Here is a 24,539-nt window from a genome sequence, read left to right on the forward strand (position 1 = left end):
ATATTGTATTTAAATTTATTTGATTAAAATTCTGTTTTAATATCAATGCAATTTATATTCTTTTTTTCTTCAATCTAGTAGTTTTCCTATACGAACCACTCGTAACACGTTGACGGTGAAGCACATTCTCAACATGCTGAGCAATCAACGTGACGGTACGTGACGAACGTTAAGTGTCTCAATATCCGCCATTATCGGCACATAGCATTTATCGGCACATAGTATTGCTGTTTCTTTTCAAGCTACGTTGAGGGTTGGGAATTCTGTGGTGTCGTATTGTGATTTTACTTTTGTTTTTTTGTAATTGATGAGAGTAACCAGTAACGAATATTCCACTTAATCCAAGTGACGACTGATATTTAATATGATTGATATATAACTATTATTGATGCCACATACAATTATGATTAGATTCAAATTCAAATTCTTTATTGCTCATGCTTATTATTAAAGGTCTTACAAATTAATTATAGTGCAAGCATGACCCTGCTAGGGTATTGCAATATAATATTTACAATTTTATTTTTTAACACCGAAATATCTTTATCATTATTAAACAAATATTTTTAAATTAATAGTAATAATTATATCAATTGTAACATAGTCAAGATATAATTAATTATACAAAGTTAATTATTTTAAAGAATTAATATAACGTAATAATCATAATGGTTAATTAGTCAATTATTTGTATAGGTCAGAATTTCAATGTCTGTTATGTAAATAATATTATTTAATTACCAATTTGGTTAAGATTAGATTCGAATTAAAATTGATATTCATAAAAAAGGATGGCCCTGATTAGTGTCGTTCCTTACATTTTAAGTATTGAGTCTTGCCATATCTTACGAACAGTACAAATTAGGAGTATTTATGCGTGCCTACCTACGATCACTAATAAGAACTAGATACACAATCAGCGACAAAAAAAACGGCGCGACGAAAAGAGCACCCAAATAGACATTTGGGTGCACAAACCTGTCAAAGTGATAGCTTATGACAGCTAGCTTATGTCGTAAAAATTTATTGCTTTTGGTAAGCAGTTTTTAAAAACACCTTTAACAATAGTGATAAGGTTGATTTTGCATTAATTTTAGATTCTGTCGCTTAGAATTTTATAAACACGTTTGACGCCACTTTTGAAGTTCATTTTTGTATGCGATTGTGTATCTAGTTCTTATTAGTGATCGAAGGTGCATACCTAAGATCCAGATTTGAAAATATCTGTCTACCAAACCTATCCAATCGATCATTGGTAGGCAGAAATGGACAGTTTGATTTTATGAACACCTATTACGTACATAGTAAATTTGTACCTTTTAAATTATATATCTTTATCTTTATATATACAGGGTGAATTTTTAAAACGGGCCTTCAGGGCCAAATCCGAAACTATAAGGATTAGCTAAAAATGCTGAAAGGAGTTACGAGGCCGATTTTGATAAAAACTAAAACTGCATCATTACTTTTTTAAAATAACTTTTTACCTAGCCGGGAATCGAACGAGTTCATTTTGAAAAAAAATGCACCCTCTATATTATTCCACTATCTGATAGTGTTGCTTATAAGGATCTAAATCTGGAAAGTAATGATAAATGACAAACTAAAGGAAAAGCCTAAATTTTAAGAAAATACATATTTGTTCATATTAATTTGGCAGTTAAGTTCCCGCCATTCATCAATTTAAACATTTCGTGTATTAACATTTTGTTTGGCTCAATGTTTCTAATCATTCGAAATGGACGTTTTGTTTCCCAATAATTTATATTTTTATGTCCGACTTAGCTAAGGTTATTTTTAGGACCATTAAAATAGATTTACTTGCTATGGGCGGAGTTTCGTTTAATACAGATGTAAAGTTGACAATTTGCGACAATTACTTTTTAGAGTCAAATCCGAGTGATTACTAAAAAAAGAGATATAGAAAATCATATTCAACGTTGAAACGAACTTTTAAACGACAAACAATAAGAATTTACTATTTAATCAGTTATCTATTTTCATTAAAAAATAAATCCCAAAAACGGCGGTAACTTATTTGCCAAACTATTACTTTCTAATACTAAGCCGTATGTCAAAGTCATAACATCGAATAATTAGTTGATTAACCAACAAATTCTTCAATGGTATGACTTATGTCTGTTTCTAAAGAATTATACATAAATAATTTGTTATGTATAATCCTTAAGGATTAGTTTGCCAATGTATGAAAAAATACGTATTTTCTTTAAAATTTTCCTTTTCCTTTTATTTGTCACATAACATTACTTCCCAGAATTTGATCCTTATAAGCGACACTATCAGATAGTGGAATAATATAGAGGTGTCATTTTTTTCAATATGAACTAGTTCGATTCCCGGCTAAGGAAAACAATATTTTAAAAAACTAATGATGCAGTTTTAGTTTTTATCAAAATCGGCCTCGTAACTCCTTTCAGCATTTTTCGCTAATCCTTATAGTTTCGGATTTGGCCCTGAAGGCCCGTTTTAAAAATTCACCCTGTATATTTCTTATGTGCGTGTGTATGTCACTGAACTCCTCCTAAACGACTGGACTGATTTTGATGAAATTTGTTGTGTGTGTTCAAGGGGACTTGAGAATGGTTTAGATTCACAATTTAGTCCGTGGGAAAAGGTTTTTTTTAATTAATTTTTAATTCGTTAAGTAGTTGTTGATTTTGGAATGTTTCACATTGGATTCGACAGACTTCGCTACTATCTATCATCTATATCTATCTTCGCTACATCTATTTTTTAAACCCGTAAGTGATAAGGGTTGTTCACCCTTAACATTTTTTTTTGCCGTTAACAACGTTTGCCGGGTCAGCTAGTTTCTATTTATATTTAGTATTAGTCGTTACAATTAGACTACATATTACTTTGCAATTTGAGCGAAGAACACTCAGTTTAAATATTAGTTTCAAGATCCTTATATAACTGTGATGAGATCTCAATAAAACGGTGTTATTTAGTCGTAGAGTGCTAATTAGACATCCGATACCTGCCTGGGAAATTTCCGGCCAGTGCATCTTTGTAACAGATTTTATCTCGGAAAAAGTCTGGGAAATTTCACGAAGTGGAAATGTATTTAATTAACGAACATGTTTATTTATTCGCACTGTATTATTAATAAATACTGTAACTGTATATTAATGAGGTATTTATGCAATGTGCGTACTGGTTCGAGTCACGCCTCCATATATAATTTTTTGTTTTTGTTTTGGGTACATAAGTAAGGGTATCTTTGTGTGCTTGTAAATAACCAAAACAAGCAGTTTTAAAACTTTATCTTTAAATGTGTAGATAAATATGTTTCCAGATGGAAAGATATTGAATTACAAAACGTATGACTGTTAATATATGTGTAGTATGCTTATGAAACTAAAAAGGTTTTTATTATTATTATAATGAGAACTGTATTACATTGAACAGAAATAGCACATTAATGTATTGGGTTTTAAATAGAAAGTATCGATACTGTATGAGTAGTATCGAAATAAAGTGTCGTACTCGTAAAGGTATCCAAATAAAAGGATCGACACTTCAAAAATCGAAATCAGTAATATTTTTTCACAAACACACTTTATCACAGCCTAGGTCACAAAATACGTACTGCGAAAGTTTTTGACACTATTTTTGCGACATCAAACTACAGGGTCTATTTGTGTTTCGACCTTGATGACTTTTTATCGCGGGAAGTCCGAATGCAGCCCACCATAAATAGCCAGATTTATTCGATACGATACCTGTTCTCCAGTAAAAGTATCGAATATAAAGTGTCGAGTGCAAAAGTATCAGTATTGAAAGGAGAAGTGCTCACACCACAAAGTATCGATACTTTTTCCATGTCCCTATTCATGTGAACGAAATAAAAAAACAAAGATGCGGAGTTAATTGCATTTGTAGCTCGGAGAGAAACTTCCACTTTAATATCTTACGCGGAGGCAACGTTTTTACAGTAACGTTGATATTTACAAAATACAGCTGAGATTTTATTACAAATACCTTTTAGTTTGCTATAAATTATAAAACGTTCAATTTATTATTTTTTCTACAACTAATATTTTAAATTCTGGCCTGACTCATAGGTCCCAGGGGAAATAAAATTATAGAGGATCTAATGAAACAATACCTTAATATTTTGGATATAATACTAGTTGAACTCGCATGTTAGTATTTATGCTCATTCAGTGTGGTGGAATTCTATGGTTTAGCTGCTTATAGATATCTTACCTTACTTTCCCTTACCACTTACCAAAGAACGTTGGCAAATCTCCATACTTAAAATTGTCTGGAATTATATTGAAGCATCCTGAAATAAAAAAAAAAAACAATGTGAGCCGTCACGGGACGCCTGGCAGATGTGAAACATCGACATTATTTTGTAAAAGTAATATGCAGAAAAGAACATATTGTGATAGGAACTAAATATGTCATAAAGATAAAATAAAATATTACGATTTTTGCGCATGGCAACGCGTCGCCACACCGTACACAGTACTGCATATAGACTGTTTATATATACCATCGTATAGCGTGGCGATGCGTGGCCACGGCATGCGTCGCCACGCCAGAAATCGGTTTTACGTGCCGCTATAGATGTTTCACATCAAAAAATATGCCTAAGATTCAGCAACAGTACCGGAGTCTACAACCGATATCGATAGGTAAAACATCGGGTAGATTTGATGATCGTTAATAACATGCGTATGTGGACCATAAACTCGTCTGCTTCTCCAACCTAGGCGGAAATTACACCTCAATATTAATTTAGTGCGACAAATACATTTAGTTACACAATAGACGGTAGATGACAGGATGTAGCGTCAACTATTGATCACACGCAATCGCCTGTCAGCCGCTATCAGCATGTTACGTGCGGCTGCCTACGTCATATCTCACAACGAACGTGTAATGCTGTGTAATCTTGGATTACAGATAGGTTCTACAGTAGTAGTATGGTAGAAAAAATACTACAATTATGTATAACCACATAATTAAGTGTATTAGTCTCGTTGTGTAAACTTCAGCTTATTACGCTGTGGATCTGGCGTCCAAATCAAGCACACACGCATCTCTGATTTTTAATATTATATGCTATTTAGGTTAACTAAGTATCACTTGCATCGAGGGTGATGGAAAACTTCACGAGGAAACCGTTCATGCCAAACTTACTAATTACTGTAAAATGATAAAACGGGTGTGAATTTTATCAATGCGTCCTTGGCCAAAATACTCGTCTACTACTCCTCCTACCTATGCGGAAATTTCATTAATTTACTGCGACAAATACATTTAGTTACACAATAGACGTTAGATGACAGGATGTAGCGTGAACTATTGATCACACGCAACCGCCTGTCAGCTGCTATCGGCATGTTACGTGCGGCTGCCTACGTCATATCTCATAGTGAACGTGTAGTGTAATCTTGGATTAAAGATAGGTTCTAGGATAGTAGTACGGAAGTTAAAGTTCTAAGTGTATTAGTTTAGTTTCTTTTAATTCGGCTTCCCATACTTGGGGTCCAACCAACCACGTATATCAAAGTTTTCGAAGTTTGTGCGTAACAACTGTCACTTGTTTTAACGTTGAAGGAAAATTTCGCGTTTTTTTTTTAAATCTATGGTTTCACTGGGTTCTAAAAGAAGTAGAAACCTATTTGAATTAAGTAGTGGGGCTATAACCAGAAACAAAACTCCTTCCAACTATACATATAGTTTGAGAAGCTTCTCAAAGAAAGATTAATTACATCAATGATCAGGTTGAATAAAACCCATTATAACATCATATAATTTGTTAAACATATAAAAATATAGCATCGTACATGTATCGTGTAACCCTTATAACCAGTGGCTAAAAGAAATAAAGCGGAAAATAGGAAAGTTGGTGAAATATTCAGAAGCCATACATTCACATAACGCTGCGTTCATAAAATATCGCCCGTGTAACAGGTGTAACTGTTATGAACCGAGTAGTTCGACTTTTTCGGGCCCTTTCATTTATCACACTAGGGTTTATTTTATTGGTCAGTGATTTTCAATTTGCTAACGGGTTTTCTTATTAATATTCTTTTTTCGTTGAAAAATTTCGTTAAAAAAGTTCTTTATAAGGTTTCTTTTTTTATTTATTGTGTATAATTAGCGTAAATTTATTTAAATGAGAATAATTGTTTTTAATGTTAAAATTAAAAGACTAAAATTAATTACATTATTAATGATTGACACTTAAATCATCTTTTCTGAATTAAATCGGAAATACCTCTTACTCTTCTTGTAATTATTCAAAGTACATTTTTATTTCATGTTTGCAACAAAATAACTTCTTAACTGTATGTAGGCTAGTGTCGATTTATTTTAGTAATTGGCGTGTAATAAACGAAAAATACAAGACTTGCTTGGAAAGTTTTAGTTAAATACAAACAAAACGCTGTATAATTATTAAACACCCTGTTATGACACGAAATTGACACGTACGCATTTGATTCTATTGGACACACACTCCATTCTTATATTTTGTCGGAAGGTGTCCCATCTTCCTCACAAAATAAACGACCACGTTTCGTGTCGAGGGACTCATAGGCTGTTCGTTTGAAAAATGCCCAGTTTTTCTGTTGGTTTATATGAAAAAGGAAGAGTATGTTTGATCGTGTGAGGTTGTCATGGGAGCGACGTGCTGCGCCAGTAAAGGCGTGTGCACAGAAATGTATACTGGTCTCGTGCCGACTTTGTTTTTTTTTGCGTCAGATTTGTTCTGATACTTTGTTTTTTATTTTGTGACATTATATTTTTACTATCATTGAACTCGTAGTCCTTTCATAGGTACTTCAAATTTTGGTAATTTTGAAAATTATAATACGAAAATTCTACTGAAAAAAATGTTTCATATAAATATCGAAAAATGACATTGTAATAATATCGTTAACGCCTGTTACAATTAAACAATTTATCCATTTTTTTCCCACTAAACTAACTTTTGGTACTTTCTAATCGTAGAAAATGTCAATTGCTAATGTTTGTCAGGCAAAAAATAGAATAGATCAATTATTAATGACGGGCAAAAGTGATACATTTATCTGTTAACTTTGATATTTTTATTTCAACTGCCGCAATGTTTTACGTGACAAAACCGTTCTCATATTTTGGCATGAGAGAGGCAACCCTTTCCACTTCATTTAACCCTTACGCGTCCCTAAGGAGGTATTGCTGATCATATTCGGTACCGCGCTCGCTATTATCACATACAGTTTTAACTTCCTCCATATTGCTTAATGAAATTAACGTCGTACGTGTATTACGTTAACGTTGAAATAAAATATAATGTATTACGATTCCTGACAGATTAAAAAAGAATCGTATATAGTCTACAAATAAAATGAAAATTTTGGAATAAAAATCGATTTCGGTGAATTTTTGACCTTCTAAAGATTTTGCAGTAATAGTAATAGGTACATAAGGATAGATCTAGAATCTGAGGTAGGTACTTTTTTTTTTTTTGTTGACGATGGGGAAACCTTCAAAAGGTACCCGACGCCGTGGGAGCAACGACGGGTTATGTGGGACTTTTACCGCACTAAAACCCCCCGGTGACCATCCTTAGCGCTGCGTAGATGACTCCCGGATCTCCAAAGGAACGCAACCGGAGTCCTCTTGGCGCGTGGCCCCGTCTGGCTCCGTCCAGATGCTTATGAAGCTCGCCACTCCGTGTGGAGCGTACGACGGTATGAGGTCACACATAGCATCGTTCTTCCCGGGGTCGCTAGCCAGGCGGTTAGAGCTCCCACTCTTGCCGTCCGCAACCCCGAAAGCCCCCTTTTAGTCGCCTCTTACGACAGGCAGGGCGTAGCCCTATTCTGATCTCGGAGCTACAGGGAAAAAGGGAGGTAGGTACTTTAAAAAGTTTCCAAAAGTGCGTTAAGTCTATCAGTTCGCACTTGGCCAGCGTGATGGCTTACGACCTAAATCCCTTTACCTCTGAGACCAGACTAGTGCCCAGTAGTAAGACAGTTGATCACGACGTGCGTTTGTTACAAGCTTTCTGCTTGAATGGCAACGCAGTATTAGTTCAATGATGATCCAAAATGGCGGGTGCCTCCAGCTAGCAGACTTATTACTTTTTTGCATATTAATATCGCGAGAAATAAATCCCTTTCTCATGATATTGATATGCAAAAAAATAATAAGTCTAAGAAAAATACAAAAAACAATATTTTTGTAAAGTCATTTTGTTTTTAAAAAATGGTTGCCTGTAAAGTCGGTTTTACGGGCGAAGATTTTACGTGACAACGTCTTTTTCTCGGTAGAATATTTATTGATATGAATATAATTAAATTGCACAATAGGAACAAGGAATTGAATGAAAATAAGAATTGCACAAATTTTAACTATAGAAATATATTTTGTTTAGTCTCTAGTGCTGCGCGCGCGGCAGACCGATCATAGTTGAGTGGGAGAGAGACGCAAGGCATTCGGCGGGCCTCTCTCTCTCGTTCGGTGACTCATCGTAACGTTACCGGGCGTTACACTTTTTCATAAGTGACTCCCAGCCGCAACCTAATTTAAGACGTTGTCACGTCAAAACGTTTTTATATAAATTTATCCTCTTTGAGTACGTAAGTTTCAGTAATCGCAGTTTACTACCATTATTATTATTATTATTATATTAACCTAGACAGTAACACATCTATTTATTAGTTTTGTGTTCTCTATAGAGAGTTAAAATAGATTAATTAATACGAGTACCAGTAAGTTAGGTCACGTATTGTACGTATTGAAGTTTGAACATAAGGTTAATAGTTGGAAACCAGGTGAAGTAGTATTAATTATCTAAGCGCCTCAGGCGAAAAGGTGAAAATATACTGGGAATAGAAGATAGAAACATTAATAGAATTAGTTTACAGTGATCCTCTTAACATTTTTAATTGTGTTATGCTTTGCGAGCTTACTTATCCAATAGTGGAGTAGATTGGAATGTAATCTCTGTAAGGGCCTTTTATCTTAAGGTTTATATTGCAAAGTATTTTTTTCAAAGAATACTGTGTTACTTAGTACGGATTAATGTGTACCCAAAAGTATTTAGATATCGATACCTTAATTCGCACATCAGCCAACTCCACTTTTTGACAAAATGTGTTTTTTTTTATATATTTGATAGTAAATGGTGTCGAACGAGAACAAACAAACAGAGATAGTCTGAGACCCGAGAAAGGACGTAGGATAGTTTTTATCCCGGAAATACCACGGGAATGGGAATCTAAGATCGATTAATCGGAGAATCGATCTTTTGGACCAAAAAATCGATTATTTTATTGATATTAGTTAGGATTGAATCGTAAACTATGCATTTGATCAAGTGATGATCTTTAGCAAAGTTGTTGTCCAGGAGCCCACGAAGGTTTCAGAGTTGGTACGACCAATTTTTCCCACTGTCATTCCAATGAAGTTACGAATTTTCAGTTTGTATTTCAGTATGTTAGTATGTCATATTATTTTCTTTTAAACGCGGGCGAAGTCGCGGGATAAAACTAGTATTATATTATTTTGTTGGTAACTTTTATCTGTTACTTTTGTAAATAGTTTTAATTAATATTTGATAACGTCTTTGTTACTAAAATATTAGAATAAAACAAGAAACCTAATGTCACAAGGCACGTCTGTGCGTTAGACAAATTTTAATCTATTTCATGGATCTATTTTAATTGAATGTATACATCAAATTATTTAGGAAACATATTTCAACTCTTTATACAATGTTACATCCAACTAAACAACGAAAATAAAAGGAAAAATGCAATTTTTTGTTTCGTTATCTTTCTTCAGTACTCGTGAGCATGAATAGTACCTATGCATGAATAAGTTACATTGTCCCCGTGAATAGTGCAACAAAGTAGCGATAGCGTAAATGATCGCATCAAAGGGTTCTGAAAGTAAACCATTAACAAATTTCTTTGTAAATATTATATTATTTTGTTGGTAATTTTTATCTGTTACTTTTGTAAATAGTTTTAATTAATAACTGATAACGTCTTTGTTACTAAAATGTTAGAATAAAACAAGAAACCTAATGTCAAAAACACGTCTGTGCGTTGGACAAATTTTAATCTATTTTAATTGTATACATCAAAATATTTTGAAAACATATTTCATCTCTTTATACAATGTTATACCCAACAAAAACAAAGAAAATAAAAGGAAAAATGCAATTTTTGTTCTGTTATGTTTCTTTAGTACTCGTGAGCATGAATAGTATGCATGAATAAGTTACATTGTCCCCGTGAATAGTGCAACAAAGTAGCGATAGCGTAAATGATCGCATTAAAGGGTTCTGAAAGTAAACCATTAGCAAATTTCTTTGTAAATATATTCTTTTGTTGGTAACTTTTATCTGGAGATGCGCTAATGGGTTTCGTCGGATGTTGTTTTGGTTCTAAGCGATAAGGGAGAGGCTGTTGTTCAAAGAATCTTGTCATATTTTAGTCCTAAGGGCAGTAATGTATTGATGACGCACTAAGATGTCCTGGCTATTATCAACACTCATAAAATCCAAAATGAAATCAAAATGCATCGTTTTAGAGTGGACTTTTGCTTGACCGCGAATCGAGTCTCGAACACTGCGTGTCATACAATACAGGATTATATTACAGCTTTATATTTAATGCGTTTTGCATTCTCTTGAAGACACATACACAAACAACCATACTCAGAACAGAAATCTAAATTTATCATTTAGATATTAGTTTAGCCGGAGATCGAACCTGTACCCTTACCAGGAGTTTTTACGTTTCGACAAATATGATTTTTTTTGGTATTTGTTTACGTATTTGCCCATACAAATTCCAATCAGCACCCCTAGCGAATTGTGTCAGAACTAAGAAATCGTATGGACCGATGTCATGTCATGTCGAAACGTAAAAACTCCTGGTAAGGGTACAGGAGCCTATGATGACAGCTCCATCAAGTGGGTCGTCATTTTCCTTCTTACAGCAACTAATAACAAACAAACATAAATATAATATATGTATCTTAGAGTGTTGATGTCGGTAAGTGCAGAACGAGCGGCCGCGGCTCCGCATATCTGCTAATTGAATCAGAGAACTTTGCGCAGAACTTTCTCGAACTCGCGCGAAATTTGATTAGGTTGTCATCTGTCTTCGCGCAATGAGTTTTAATTTTTAACTTTGGAATATATCACGAAAATGTTGTGAGGTAGGCTGGTATCGATCCAAATACCTAAATTTTAATGTTTTTGACGGATCCGTGCGGCTCTTCGGTCACGCTGCTCTTCAAGATGGAAGTGTTTACGCTTCTGTTTATCAATGAGTTTGATGAAATAAACTTAAGGGTTGGCCGAACCACCATATTCGCCGGCGACTATCACCGATGATTAGTGGCAGTCGCTTGCAATAGACGGCGGCAGTCGCCGGCGGTTGTCAGTGACAGCTAGCGACAAGGAGCTAAAAGAGGACAGGAAGTGGTTGGGTTGGGCGAGAGCTGGGCTGAAGGGCTGCAAAGGGCATAGTTTCAATGTGTAGGCGCTAACTAGATGAGAATTACTTACAGGAGCGGAGATTTCCAAACAGAAACGTGTGTATGGGTGATGTACAAAATACATATGAACGGACAAATAGTATAGTACGGACAAGTAGTATAGTAGTGTATACAAAACGTTAGTGCAAAACCTATGACCTACTTCTCACTCTGTTTAGTTAAACTTATAATAGCTTGCATGATCCATCACGCCAACTTCATGCCAGATGGGTCTCTTGCTTATTGTTTGTAAAAAGATGCCACTAACGCTACTTCAAGAACTCGAGTTATGATCGATAAATCATACACGGAAGTTTTGAAAGGTATAACAGGCGTCGTATTCCAGGCGCGACTTCTTGCCCCTTCGAGATTTCTCTTATTCACCTCAGCGTTCACGGTTCAACGGAATTTTCTAAAGAATGGTATAGTAGCCAATTCTATTTGATATATACGAAAAATTGAAATGGTTTTGAACGTACGAACGTATGTTTAAGTACTTACTTATCAAACAAAAATACGAATGTTAATAAATATGGAATTTAGTGACGCACTTGGTACACGCTTCTTTATGTCTCTTTGTCAAAAAATATTTTGTCTGTCTATTAGAATTGTATTATGTAACAAGGTGTACTTTGGTTTGAAGAGTCGGCGGGAATATTAGATGATATAACGCATCCCAACTTATTTTTTATAAGTATACTTATGTGATTGTTCTCAAATTAGGTTAGATATCTTATTATCTTTGTCTTCACTATCAGTTTTTGAAGGTGGTAGAACCCGCTGCGGCGGCACCACCGCTACACCTATTTCTGTCTCATAACAGTAGTAATCTTGAAACCAGAACACATTCTGGTTTCAAGGTTGTGATAAGGTAGGCATACTTTTCCGAGGCGTTCCAGCTTAGCCCTAAAGAGTAGCGGCGCATATATGGCCGACCTTAGGTAGTAATATCTAATCCTATCTGAGGTTCTTTACCGATGTCCATGAGCGACAGTAGCTTACCACCAGATGGACTGCATGCTCGTCTACTACTCCTATATTAAAAAAAAAAGTTTTATTCAGCGATGCAAGTTACTGTGCCATTATGCCGAAAGTAATATTTAAAACAAAGTGACTATTTGTACAGGTACTGGACTAATAAATTATACAAAGTGACTATTTGTACAGGTACTGGACTAATAAATTATATTTATTCGTACATTTATTCAATTTTAAATTTAGAATGAATTGGATGATTAGCTTGTTTTTTAAATTAATAATTATAAATTGTTCGTACAGTACCTGTATTAATAGACTCAGCCTATTTAAAAATTTGGTGGCAGATAATAAATTTTGTACCATGTTCAATGATTCGTATAAACAAGTTGATCTGAATTCATCTTGGTCTGGCAACAAATTGATGGCACTAATTAAAACGTTACGATCTTCAGAACAAAGGAATGCTAATGAATAGGTCTTCGCCGCGAAATACAAGAGATACTAATAAGCGACAACAATAGGAGTGGGCATTTCACGGTGTTGTAATTACCTCAATCGATGTGCAATTAATTATCACTTGCTTAAACGGTGAAGGAAAATATCGTGAGGAAACCTGCATACCTAAGAGATTTATAAAAAAAGAACATCTTAAAGATATGTGAAGTCTACCAATACGCACTTGGCCAGCGCGGTGGACTATGGCCTAATCCTTCTCATTCTGAGAGGAGACCCGTGCCCAGCAGTGGGACAGTAATGGGTTGATGATGATCATGATGATGATGATGTGCAAGTAATTGGTGCTTCGTTTAAACGCAAAGCGATTGACGTTACTTGGAATATTTTCGTAATTTTTTGCAATAGTCTAGTCCAGAAATGTATTTGCATTGAATAAAGATAAGTATAGATATCTCACCGCCTTGTAATTGAAGCCATTAATGGCTTAAACGGCTGATAATTCTGTCAGCCATTTAATGGCTGTCATAGTGTAATTTATGCGGAACAATACCGACATGCGCAAATAAGTGGAGAAAAAACACGATATCGAAGAAAAGGTGCGGAGAAATATCGTTTCATTCGTAAATGATCTAAAAACTACACATTTTAATATTTTTCAAACACGAAAATAGATGACAGTGATAATTTCAATTGTCAAAACTGGTTACATTTTCTTGTTAGGAGTGAGTAATCTTTACTAATCTATGGCATTGAAGTTGTACTTGTAGCTTGTAACTAGAATGTAATACGGATAATCTTGATATAATGATATGTACGTACGCGTACGTATGGATGCATGTAAGTATCAATGTGTGCATGTAGATATGAATGCATGTATGTAGATACGGTCATTATACATATGATGTAAATTAGAAAATAATAGTAGGGCGAAGATTAGTACTATAATACGTTTTGGTTTTAACTTTTTTTTTTATAATCTAAGAGTAGCAGACGAGCATGCAGTCCACCTGATGGTAAGTGGCTACTGCCGCCCATGGACATCTGTAATCAACCCCAGATAGGATTAGATATTCCTACCTGAGGTCGGCCACAGATGCGCCGCTACCCCTGAGGACTAAGCTGGAACGCCTCGGAAAAGTCTGTCTCCCTTACCACACCCTTCAAACCGGAACACAGCAGTGCCTAACACTGCAGTTATTAGGTAGAAATAGGTATGGCGGTGGTACTGCCGGAGTTCACCGCCACAAAGGGTTCTACCACCTTCCTACTTATTTGTGGAATAAGACTTATGAAAAGTGAGACAATTGAGGTTATACTAGGTAGGTTTTGAAAGTTTCATTCCGGCGGTACCACCGCCACCTATTACTGCTTAATAACAACAGTGTGCATCGCTCTGAATATCTACATATCATTGTTTAAAACCGTATGTTTATATTGAAGATACATCGTCTGCTTTGTCTCCATAAACTATATCAGTGACTAACATTAAGTTTTGTTATAACTTCCCATTTCGCGAACAAAATTTACTAATTAAGTTACGGTCCGTACAATGCAAGCTACTTACGTAAGCTCTTTTGTGCAGATATCTCTACATCCCCCATCCCGTAGCGGGGCCGAGTTTTGTTAAGTTCGTTGTTAGCTTTCGTTCCGAAAGCCGTAAGTGCAATAGTCTCGACAGAAAAGTTGCTAAACTTGCGAACTCGTCCTGGTTACAGTTGGCAACAAGTAGTTGCAACGGTTTAGCTCAGAAATTGTTATCTGTGCATTCAATACGTCTTTGTTCAGTAACCGAATTTGGAATATAAGCTGTATTGTTTAGTTATAGTTATAGAGACAGTTTTAGTTGAATCTTGTACCGCATATAAGGCCAAAAATATAGCACCTATTTTGCAGAAGTAAGCAATTGTCTAAAATGGAAGGAGTGTTCACATTAGCTGCAAACCTTTCCATGTCTATTGTTAGATACAACTGGTACTTCAACATGCTGCTCCAATTGGGTTGATGGAGGACGGTAAAACCGCGGGATTCAGATAGTATGGGAGTAGCAACAATTAGGGGTAGGATATATTCATCAAAGGACCTTAGAAGGCTGCTATAGGATCACAACGCCTTAGTAGTAATACTACTAGTAGGCGCCCAACTAATCCAATACTATGTCAAGCCTCAATGTGCACTTAAACCTTACTAAAAAATATTTCAAGTATATTTTATCACGCGGCAGTGGAGAACTCTCGTCGGCGAATAAAATTTCTTTAACTTGGTTTAATGAATGGGAGCGCTGAAACTTTTCTTTCCAATATCATCCGAGTATTATCTACCAGTAATAAAATGTATTCGCTTATTAAACGAAGTAAAATTACTCGGACGTGACTCGTGCTAACGAAACCGAGTTTACTATAGCCGGCAAAACAACATTAATTTTACAGGAAGCCAAGGAATCCATTATCGGAAGAATACAAAACGATTAATTTCTATAATGGCTAAGTGGCAGACAGAACAATTCAAGAGCGATCTGTTTGTATGGTAATAGTTATTGTTTTTGTAATAATTAGCGTTTATAAGATTTATTTTCTGCCTTATAACTTAAGTTTAAGCGATGCTGTCCTCCCGTTTTAAGAGTGAGGTATGGCACAGTCGCACATGAAGCATTTCAACTTAATCTTTAGTGTTAGTAACTTACTTTTATTGAACGTATATCACTTCTACATGGTTTTCAATGTAAGCCACATTGACCACATTGGCTATATCAATGTGGATTGGAGGCAAGGTTTCATTTCATTACAAATGCTATGGACCGTAGCGACTAGTTACCATCCCGTAAAATGCAGGCGCAAATGTGATAAGTAAATAGAAAAAAATATATGTAATAGCTTTATTTCATGTTGATATAGGTACATTCGATTTTTTATAAAGAAATGTTAAATGTTGCAATATAGTACCTACCTAGCTGCTTATCACATAGCTATTCTACATAACATTTTCTATTACTTAATAATAATCATTCAAGAAGTTAGACTTCTTATGTATTTGTTTTTACGAAAGTATTTATACTTTGTTTTACAGAAAAAATGCAAATAAATAACAATAATCCACTGTACATAAAGTCACAGAACAAGGCCCATACTATTTACGCTGCACACACACCAAAAATAGAACCGATTTCTATACCAGTAGTTCTCTATACTGCGACATTGATCACGTTTTGATTGGGCATAAAAAATCCAAATCTACTATTCCCATTCCGCTGCCGTTATTGAGCATAGATTTTTAAATATTCTCTAGTTATAAAACAAATCCGTTCTAAATAAATACGAAATGGAAGCAATTTATTAATCAAACGAGCGTTGTGCAGAAGATTCGTATGTCAGCAAATATTGATAACGTGGACTGTTTCATAAACCCAGTACAAACCTTTCAAATGATAGCCGATATCCATTTCAATATGGGAGCGTCAATGGCAGTCAATAATAACGTTTCGAATTCGAACTAAAACACGGTATATACTGTACAAACAGAACGGGGGCTATCACAAACGTTTGGGTATAAATATGTAAAAATATGCGGTACTGGTATTTTAGGCTTCACACTTTTGGGACTCGCTTAAGGAAGGTATAGTAAGAAACATAACGTATGTTTCTTACTATACCTTCCTTAAGCGAGTTCTCTTTTTTATATCATAGGAGACTCTTGAAGAGTTCTCTTTTTTATATCATAGGAGTAGCAGATGAGCATGCAGTCCACCTGATGGTAAGTGGCTACTGCCACCCATGGACATCTGTAATCACTCTAAGATAGGATTAGATATTCCTACCTGAGGTCGGCCGCAGATGCGCCGCTACATCTGAGGACTAAGCTGGAACGCCTCGGTAAGGTCTGTCTCCCTTATCACACCCTTCAAAACGGAACACAGCAGCGCCTAACACTGCTGTTATTAGGTAGAAATAGGTGTGGCGGTGGTGCTGCCGGAGTTGAACCACAAAGGGTTTAAAAGTTAAGTATGTGCCAATTTTATCAAACCGTTTATTTGCAATTTCATATTATGGAAGTAACAGACGAGCGTGTAGTCAAACTCGATGGTAAAGGGCCGCCCATGAACATCTTTAAATATAGATACATACTCTAGGTCCTTTGCTTTGCTATCTGTAACCTTACCATGAGTTTTCAAAACATCCTACAATTTTACGTGACGTTTAAATCCATTATTCTGTTCGGTTTGCTTCAGTAGACTGAGTAAACGTAACAATAAGTAAGTGCTCAAGTCTTTTTGTCTGCCTCACATATTCGCAAAAAAGATCGACAAAACATAAAGCACTATTTTGTTAATTTAGACATTTAATGTTACGTTACTGACATTATAGTTTTGATACAATCCACTAGGGGCGCTGATTGGAATTTGTACGGGCAAATACGTAAACACCAAAACAGTCATATTTGTCAAAACGTAAAAACTCATGGTAAGGGCTGTAAGGACTAAGTTGGATCGCCTCGTGTATTATTATCTGACTCTTTTATCACGCGTACAACGATTATGAATTTAAACAGGTCATTAAACAAACGCTATGTAAAAAGCGGCGTATAAAATAAATGGGTTCAGACCATAAAAAGTGTGTCCTGAAATAGCTCCAGCTTCACTTGCTTCATTAATTTAACTTATCGATTAATAAATGATATTTATAAATGAAAGGTGTGTTATTGATGTTTTTCACCTGTTTGTCTGTATGAACATAATACTGTACGATGTGGTCGTAGACTATCAAAACTTTATACAAATGTTTGAAAATCTGTGATTTAAAAATAATTTAGTACAATATTATTTTCTTTGACAAATATACATAATGTAACTCCTGTATGTTCTGTCACGTTAAAAAAAACGTTCTGAAAAAAAGTGTTGTGACAAATATTTCGAATACACATTTTTTTAAATGCTTGAAGCTTGACGATGACTGGATGAATTTCAATAGATTCTCTATGTTATGTAGGTATGTTATAGACAGAAATTTCTATAAACGGTCAAAGATCTAGACCTAAAACAAATATGCATGTTATGCGGTACCGTTGTTATACGTTATTCTAACGTGTTATTTTTGCAGTTTCATTTAAATTCGTTAAATTCGAGAGCTCCGTTCGAATTCAAACGAACATTTAGTATTTCTAATTATTTTTATCTCTTCAACTCCAATGTATAGTACTAAGAACTCATTTAAGTTGTGTTATATGGCTTACTTGTTCATGCTTCTAAAAAGATTTCGTGTACTGTGGCTTCGGCAAAGTTTAAATTTATCTGTATCTACACAAACATAAAGAAGAGAAAATATTTGTTTGTATTTAATCGCTAAACTTTAATTACATACTAAATCGTTTCTAATTATTATTTCATGATTAGGAAGCTATCCAGATACGTTACATTTTATTTGAATTAAAATATGATTTCATAATATATGAACCATTGAAATAGAATGTCATTTTAGAACTTGACCAATCGCTGCCGTGCGTTTTGAAACAGTTTTCCTCATTCTAAAATGCTTATAGCGTGAATTTAATATAGAAATTAGGTCTTCGAAGATGTAAGGCTGATTGTTTCCAGCCACAAATTTTAACGAGGTAACGGTACGTCTTGGTAATTAGCGAATATAGGATGAACCCCCAACATAAATCATCTTTGCACGAAACGATCCCGTCTAATAAGCTGCTTTAGAAATAAAATATTCCTTCGTTGGAAATTATAAGATTAATTTTAAGATTGTACAGGGATGTTATAAACAGTTTTAGCAATTTGTTTATTTTCACGATTTTGTGCGAAATTGGTGGAGTGCTCTATAACTAGAATGTACCTGAGATTATGATCACTACGTTTCTTCATCGGAAAAATGGTTGACGTATATAATAATATCTGCGTGACTTATATGATTTCGATTACATACTACGAGATTTTTAATCTACTTATAATAATTACTTAGTCATTTGTAATAACACTACTTCTGTAGCTTTGAGGCTTTGAGGGTTTGAATCCCTTTGATTTTCGTACGTTATGTATCAGTGTTTACGAATATGTTACAAATTGAATTACTGGAAAAATAAAATTTTGCATAAAATGTGAAAGATTCATCCACAATAATTTTATCACTGAATGAAGTTTATCAATGTCATAATTAATTAAACTTTACTATGACGAAAAATCACAGGTGTTTAAGCTTTGAACCTCAGATTATCAGAGTGACGCCGGCCTCAAATATGCAATTATGACGTAGTCATATGAAACGCTGACTTTTGCCAAGTATAACAAATTTAGAATCTCAATTATTTCAGCGTAGGCCGGCAGAGTTGGCAAAATTAAGAATTTCTTACAAATTCCTTCCAACGTTAATAATAAAGTCGGAATGTTCGTAACTGTGCCGTAGCGAATAAACAGGCTTATCGCAAAGTAGCCGCCGTATTTTTCTGTATCTCCCAATTTGGTGCGAAGCCCAAAAGTTTCCAGTTGATTTGTGTTTATACTATTTTATCTTCCCTCCGATGCCGGCAGGTAAGTCCTTAATCCGGGTTTATCCGCAGCCGTAACGTACGGAAAGCAGCTGAGTAACAAGTCTCCGCAGCACTCCGCAGTGCGACGTAACATGTCATTAAAATTTACCAAAACCACTGCCTACAGTCGTTGCGAATGAAACAATCTACGTGCCTATTTACACACACGTACACAGCGGTGACGTCAGAGCTCGTAGCATTCGTAGGCGGTTACGTGCTACGCTGAGCTTCTTTCTGCTGGGTAATGTTACGCGACTTCTTACTGTGTAGTTTTATCTGTTTTCTAAAGAACTCGCAATACGCATTATAGTAAATCATATTTATTCCGATTCTTTTTCATACTTTTTTGTTTCTTAATGAGAGTTATCTTTCTACAGTTTCTTATGTTTATTGTTTTTGAATGAAATTTAATTCTCTATTTAGTTTCTATCGGCGTCACCAAGCTATTATTAAAAGGCCTCTGTGAACTCTATATTGCACATTAAATGTAAAAGCGTTTATCGTGTAATTTATTGAAATAGCACTAGTGTATATATTTGTAATTAATACGTCTATTTATGTTTAGCAGAGGCGTTTTAATATAACAAATTCAACTTTACAAAACGAGACTGACCATTTAATATAATAACATCATTAATAGGATAAGTGTGTCCTTCCACTAGAGATGTGCGAAGTTCTGCTTCGCCATGAATATGTGTCAAATCCACTCATAGAATTGATTAATTTACCTTCAGTCAAACTCAACCACACCTATTGGTGGATTTGACACACAAAGCGTAGCCACCTCGCACATCTTTGATAGAAAGGAAACTTAAAAGTCCATAGCGAAAACTATATCCATATACTTATAGCCTTACAGATGAACTAAGAACGTGAACTACATGTAAAAGATTGAATGTAATGATGTGGTGTTGGCTAGGCGAAGTTATTCGAACCTACTTTGAACTTTAAGGCAGTAGTTCAATGAATAGTTGAAGTTTATAAAAAAAGGTGGCTTTATTAGATTTATCCATTTTATTCCATTCCGAGGTGACCCATTTTTATTGGCCTGGCGTTCTTTTTTGTAGTTTGTGAGATATTAAAACTTTCGAGGTTTCTTTCCTATTTATAGATGCGCGTATTTACGTTTCTTGTTATTCAAGTTTAACTTGTACCAACTTCTGTAACTTCTGTATTTAATTTTAGAAGTTAAGTTTACTAAGTGGTCAAATTAACTGTGGGGTGACTCCGGTTTCATCACCGCCGTTCCCATTTCTACCATATAATAGTAAATTGTAGGATTTTTTTTATAATATAGGAGTAGCAGACGAGCATGCAGTCCACCTGATGGTAAGTGGCTACTGCCGCCCATAGACATCTGTAATCAACCCCAGATAGGATTAGATATTCCTACCTGAGTTCGGCCACAGGTGCGCCGCTACCCCTGAGGACTAAGCTGGAACGCCTCGGAAAAATCTGTCGCCCTTACCACACCCTTCAAAACGGAACACAGCAGCGCCTAACATTGCTGTTATTAGGCAGAAATAGGTGTGGCGGTGGTGCCGTCGGAGTCGAACCACAAAGGGTTCTACCACCTTCACAATTCATAGGTAATTAGTTAGTAAATAGTAGTTTTAGTAGGCTGTGGTAAGGAGACGCACTTATATGAGGTATTCCAACTTAGTCCTCGGCAGTAGCAACGCATATGTGGCCAGGCAGGATACAAATCCAATTACGGATTTGTTAAATAGGTCCACTTCCAGAATCATATGAACTGCTCACTCGTTTGGTATTTCTTTTTAATAAAAAGAACATAGCTCTGCTTGTACTAGAATAAATGTGAAAAGTTATTCTGATGAAAGACTTTTGTAGTTAATTTATTCGTCACGGGGTAGCCCACGGCTTACTTGAGAGCATTGCCGTATTGCCTTTATTTTAACGCTGGAATCCTAAATTTGTAGATGTATTTCAGGGTATTTCAGATAAGGTAATTATTTTTACATACCAAATTCATAAAAATATTGTTTACGCGTGAAAAAAGTAGTCTGTATATTTTCACATCAGGTTCTTTTATTTTGATCGTGCATTTATTATAAAAAATATAAAAACAATTCCATTTTTATAGAACTTCGCGTACCGTAATATCGCAGTTTTAATCACCAGAAGTATTAGAAAAATATAGATATTGAGGTTCGCTGGAGAATGCTTTTAAATTCATCTTTGTTCTAGGTTTCTGTGCTTTGTAAAGTATAAATAAATAAACGAAAATAGTTTGAAGGTAAATCCATCTATTGTGTAGCCAGAAACAGTCTCACGATCGAAATCATAATGCTTTGTTAGCGCCATGCAGCGCTGTCATTTAGTGCAACAGAAATGCCAAGCTTTAGAAATGTTTTGAGCGAGGAATTTGCAATTACAAGTTGTGTGCTATTTCGGCGTCGACAGTGGCATTAGCTATCTCGCGCGATGCTTTAAAAATAAGATTGTGTGTACTTAAACGAGAAATGGGTGTTTTGAAATTGTTTATTTCATGATGGCATGATGTGTGTGTATTTTTGTGATGTTGATGTATGTATGTATGTAAGTTTGTAAGTACTCGTATATATTTGTTCTGGATAGAAGTTCTGAGAAGAGTCTTCAACTTCAAGGGAGTGCTATGTGCACAATGTTACGTGTTTGTGCACTTAAATTCTCGTATAAAATATTGGATTTATTTATGAACGATAAATCAAATATAATAAGATATTGTATGGAACGATAAATCAAATACAAGTTCTCTTTTTCAGTTATTAAAATCTGTAATAGGCTTAAAAATTATTCCACAGTAATACTTTGACGAAGGCATCTCAGTAACTCATTTAGAAGATTTTAATTTTCCCCAGGTACAGTCAAGCAATTTTTAGGCAAAATTAAATATTGATTCTATTTACAGATACGATGTCGAGTCGGCTGGGATCGCGGCGGCTGGGCGGCTCCCGCGGTTCGCTGCAGGCCGGCACTGGCTGCTCCGCCGCCAGCGAGCAAGACCTCTCCTCGCGCTCGCGACGCTCGAACAAAGCTAGGTGAGTGTTTTTAAATAATCTAACTGATTAAGCAGACCTTTGGGATAAAATAGCAAGTGCCGATAGCGAGCAAGAGCTCTCATCGTACTCGCGACGCTCGAATAAACGTAGGTGAGGTTTTTTAAATAACGTAACTGTAGTTAGCTTACCTTACCTTTATGATAAATCAGTAAGTGTTATTAGCGAAAAAAACCTCTCCTCGCGCTGGTAACGCTTAAACAAATGGGTAAATGTTATTAATTGCTTTGAGAAAAAAATGGTACGGCCGCGCCGCTTTTTTTGTTCGACTTGCGGGCATCCAGTGCCCCCAGATTTACTAATGTAAATGATTTAGCTGACCCTAATGATAAAGTAAATGAAAAGATAGACCTCTCCACGCTCTTGCGATACTCAAACCTAGTATAGTTTTTCTAAGCTAAATGATTACCCTGATCTATATGATAAAAAGTGCCAGCGAGCAATGCCTCTCGTGGCCAAGACTAGGTACATATCCTTAACTAATCTAACGGATTAAACCGTCATTTACGGTTAAACAAACCATGCGTCGCCAGTGAGCAAGACCTCTCCTCGCGATCGTGGAGTTAAAACAACTAGTTAAGCAAGGTATCTTTAAATAATCTAACTGGTTAAGTGGATGAAAAAACACACCAACGTTCGCATTTAAATTATTATGTATGTGAGGTTGACAGCTTCTACAAAGGATTTTCTGCAAAGCTTTTTGTAAGTTTTTTCTTTTGCAGAGCAAAACATTATGAAGCGGTGTTTACGGCTAGGATAAAAATATCAGAATAAAGTATTTGTAATGTAATGAAATTTTAATTTAAGTTTATTTTTTTGAAAATATAAATTCATCAGTTCATTGTTTATAAATTACACATATTATTAATTTTATTGCATTGTATTATGATAGTTTTCGAAATAATATTTTCAGCGGTTCTTTTCATTCAAGTGAAAACTACAGCTATCTAGGCTAGTAGCATGAAGAATCACGACTGCGCTAGTATTCGGTTAGAATAATATTATTTAAGTTTTCAATATGTTTATTCAAGGCGAGTGCGGCTTGTAGACACCAGTAGGACTACCATGAGTTTACAAAAGTATTACTCGCTAGCGACTGCGTAAAATAAATGTATGAAAAATTGTACAGCGCCTCTGGTGGTTACTCGTAGAACTAAAATCCGTAGTGGCGTAACTCGATACGTAAAAAACCTATCGAAATCAAATCGCTAGCGAATGTCATTATGATCTATTGCCATACAAATTCGGTCCCATGAGTCATTAATTTGACAGACGTTGTCAAGAAATACCGTAACGATAGTAGTTATGTTATTCACTAGCAAAATGACAATAGTTTTCTATTTACCATTTCTATAGTGGCGTTTCTATGCCAACTCATGGTAATGCTACAGTATCCTTAGTATGAGTCTTTACGTTTGCTCGAAAACGTTCACGTTACGTGTTCGATTACACAGCGCCCCCGTGGACCGTATCAGAACTTAAATTCCACAGTATAAGTTTCAAAAACGGAACAAAAACGCTATCGAAATTAAATTGAAAATGTAATAATAAATAAATTGTATTATATTTGTTAAATTAAATGTCGTTACAATTGACTATGCAGTTTTTTAAAACTCATAATGCGAATTTATGTTCCGATACGGTCCACGCGGGTGCCGTGTGTCCAAAAACGTAAACGGTGAATGTTTGCGAACACATGTAAAAACTCATACTAAGGGTACAGGAGATATGTCTTGTGAACTAGAGCCTCGTTTCACACCGGATGGCTACTTTGCTATTTGAAAGCGGGGACGTTTTATATTTGCTACCGATGTTCCAGACCGGTTACATAAACTGCAAATGCTGCTATTTCTGCTGCCCTATTTGGCTTTTGATACTAGCTTTGGTACACATTTAGATTGGGTATAGATTTGGATTTTGTTTAGAAAAGATTAACATTATTTCGTAAATAAAATTGTACTTATTTATACTTTTTGCTTATACTTTTTTATGATTTTAATA

General features: G+C 35.2%; 1 protein-coding gene across 5 annotated transcripts in view; it reads left to right on the forward strand.

Moving 5' to 3' along the window:
• Window positions 1-24,539, forward strand: part of LOC140747400 (cyclic nucleotide-gated channel alpha-3) — a 155,037-nt gene that overhangs the window by 36,445 nt on the left and 94,053 nt on the right. For all 5 annotated transcript variants that reach the window (XM_073079831.1, XM_073079833.1, XM_073079832.1 and 2 more), the window contains exon 4: window positions 22,391-22,520. In XM_073079831.1, coding sequence (XP_072935932.1) covers window positions 22,391-22,520 — 130 coding nt within the window. The remainder of the gene's footprint in view (window positions 1-22,390; window positions 22,521-24,539) is intronic.

Source organism: Epargyreus clarus, unplaced genomic scaffold, assembly GCF_041222505.1.
Source record: "Epargyreus clarus isolate Ecla_fem2 unplaced genomic scaffold, WU_Ecla_fem_2.2 ptg000014l, whole genome shotgun sequence".
NCBI classification, from domain to species: Eukaryota; Metazoa; Arthropoda; class Insecta; order Lepidoptera; family Hesperiidae; genus Epargyreus; species Epargyreus clarus.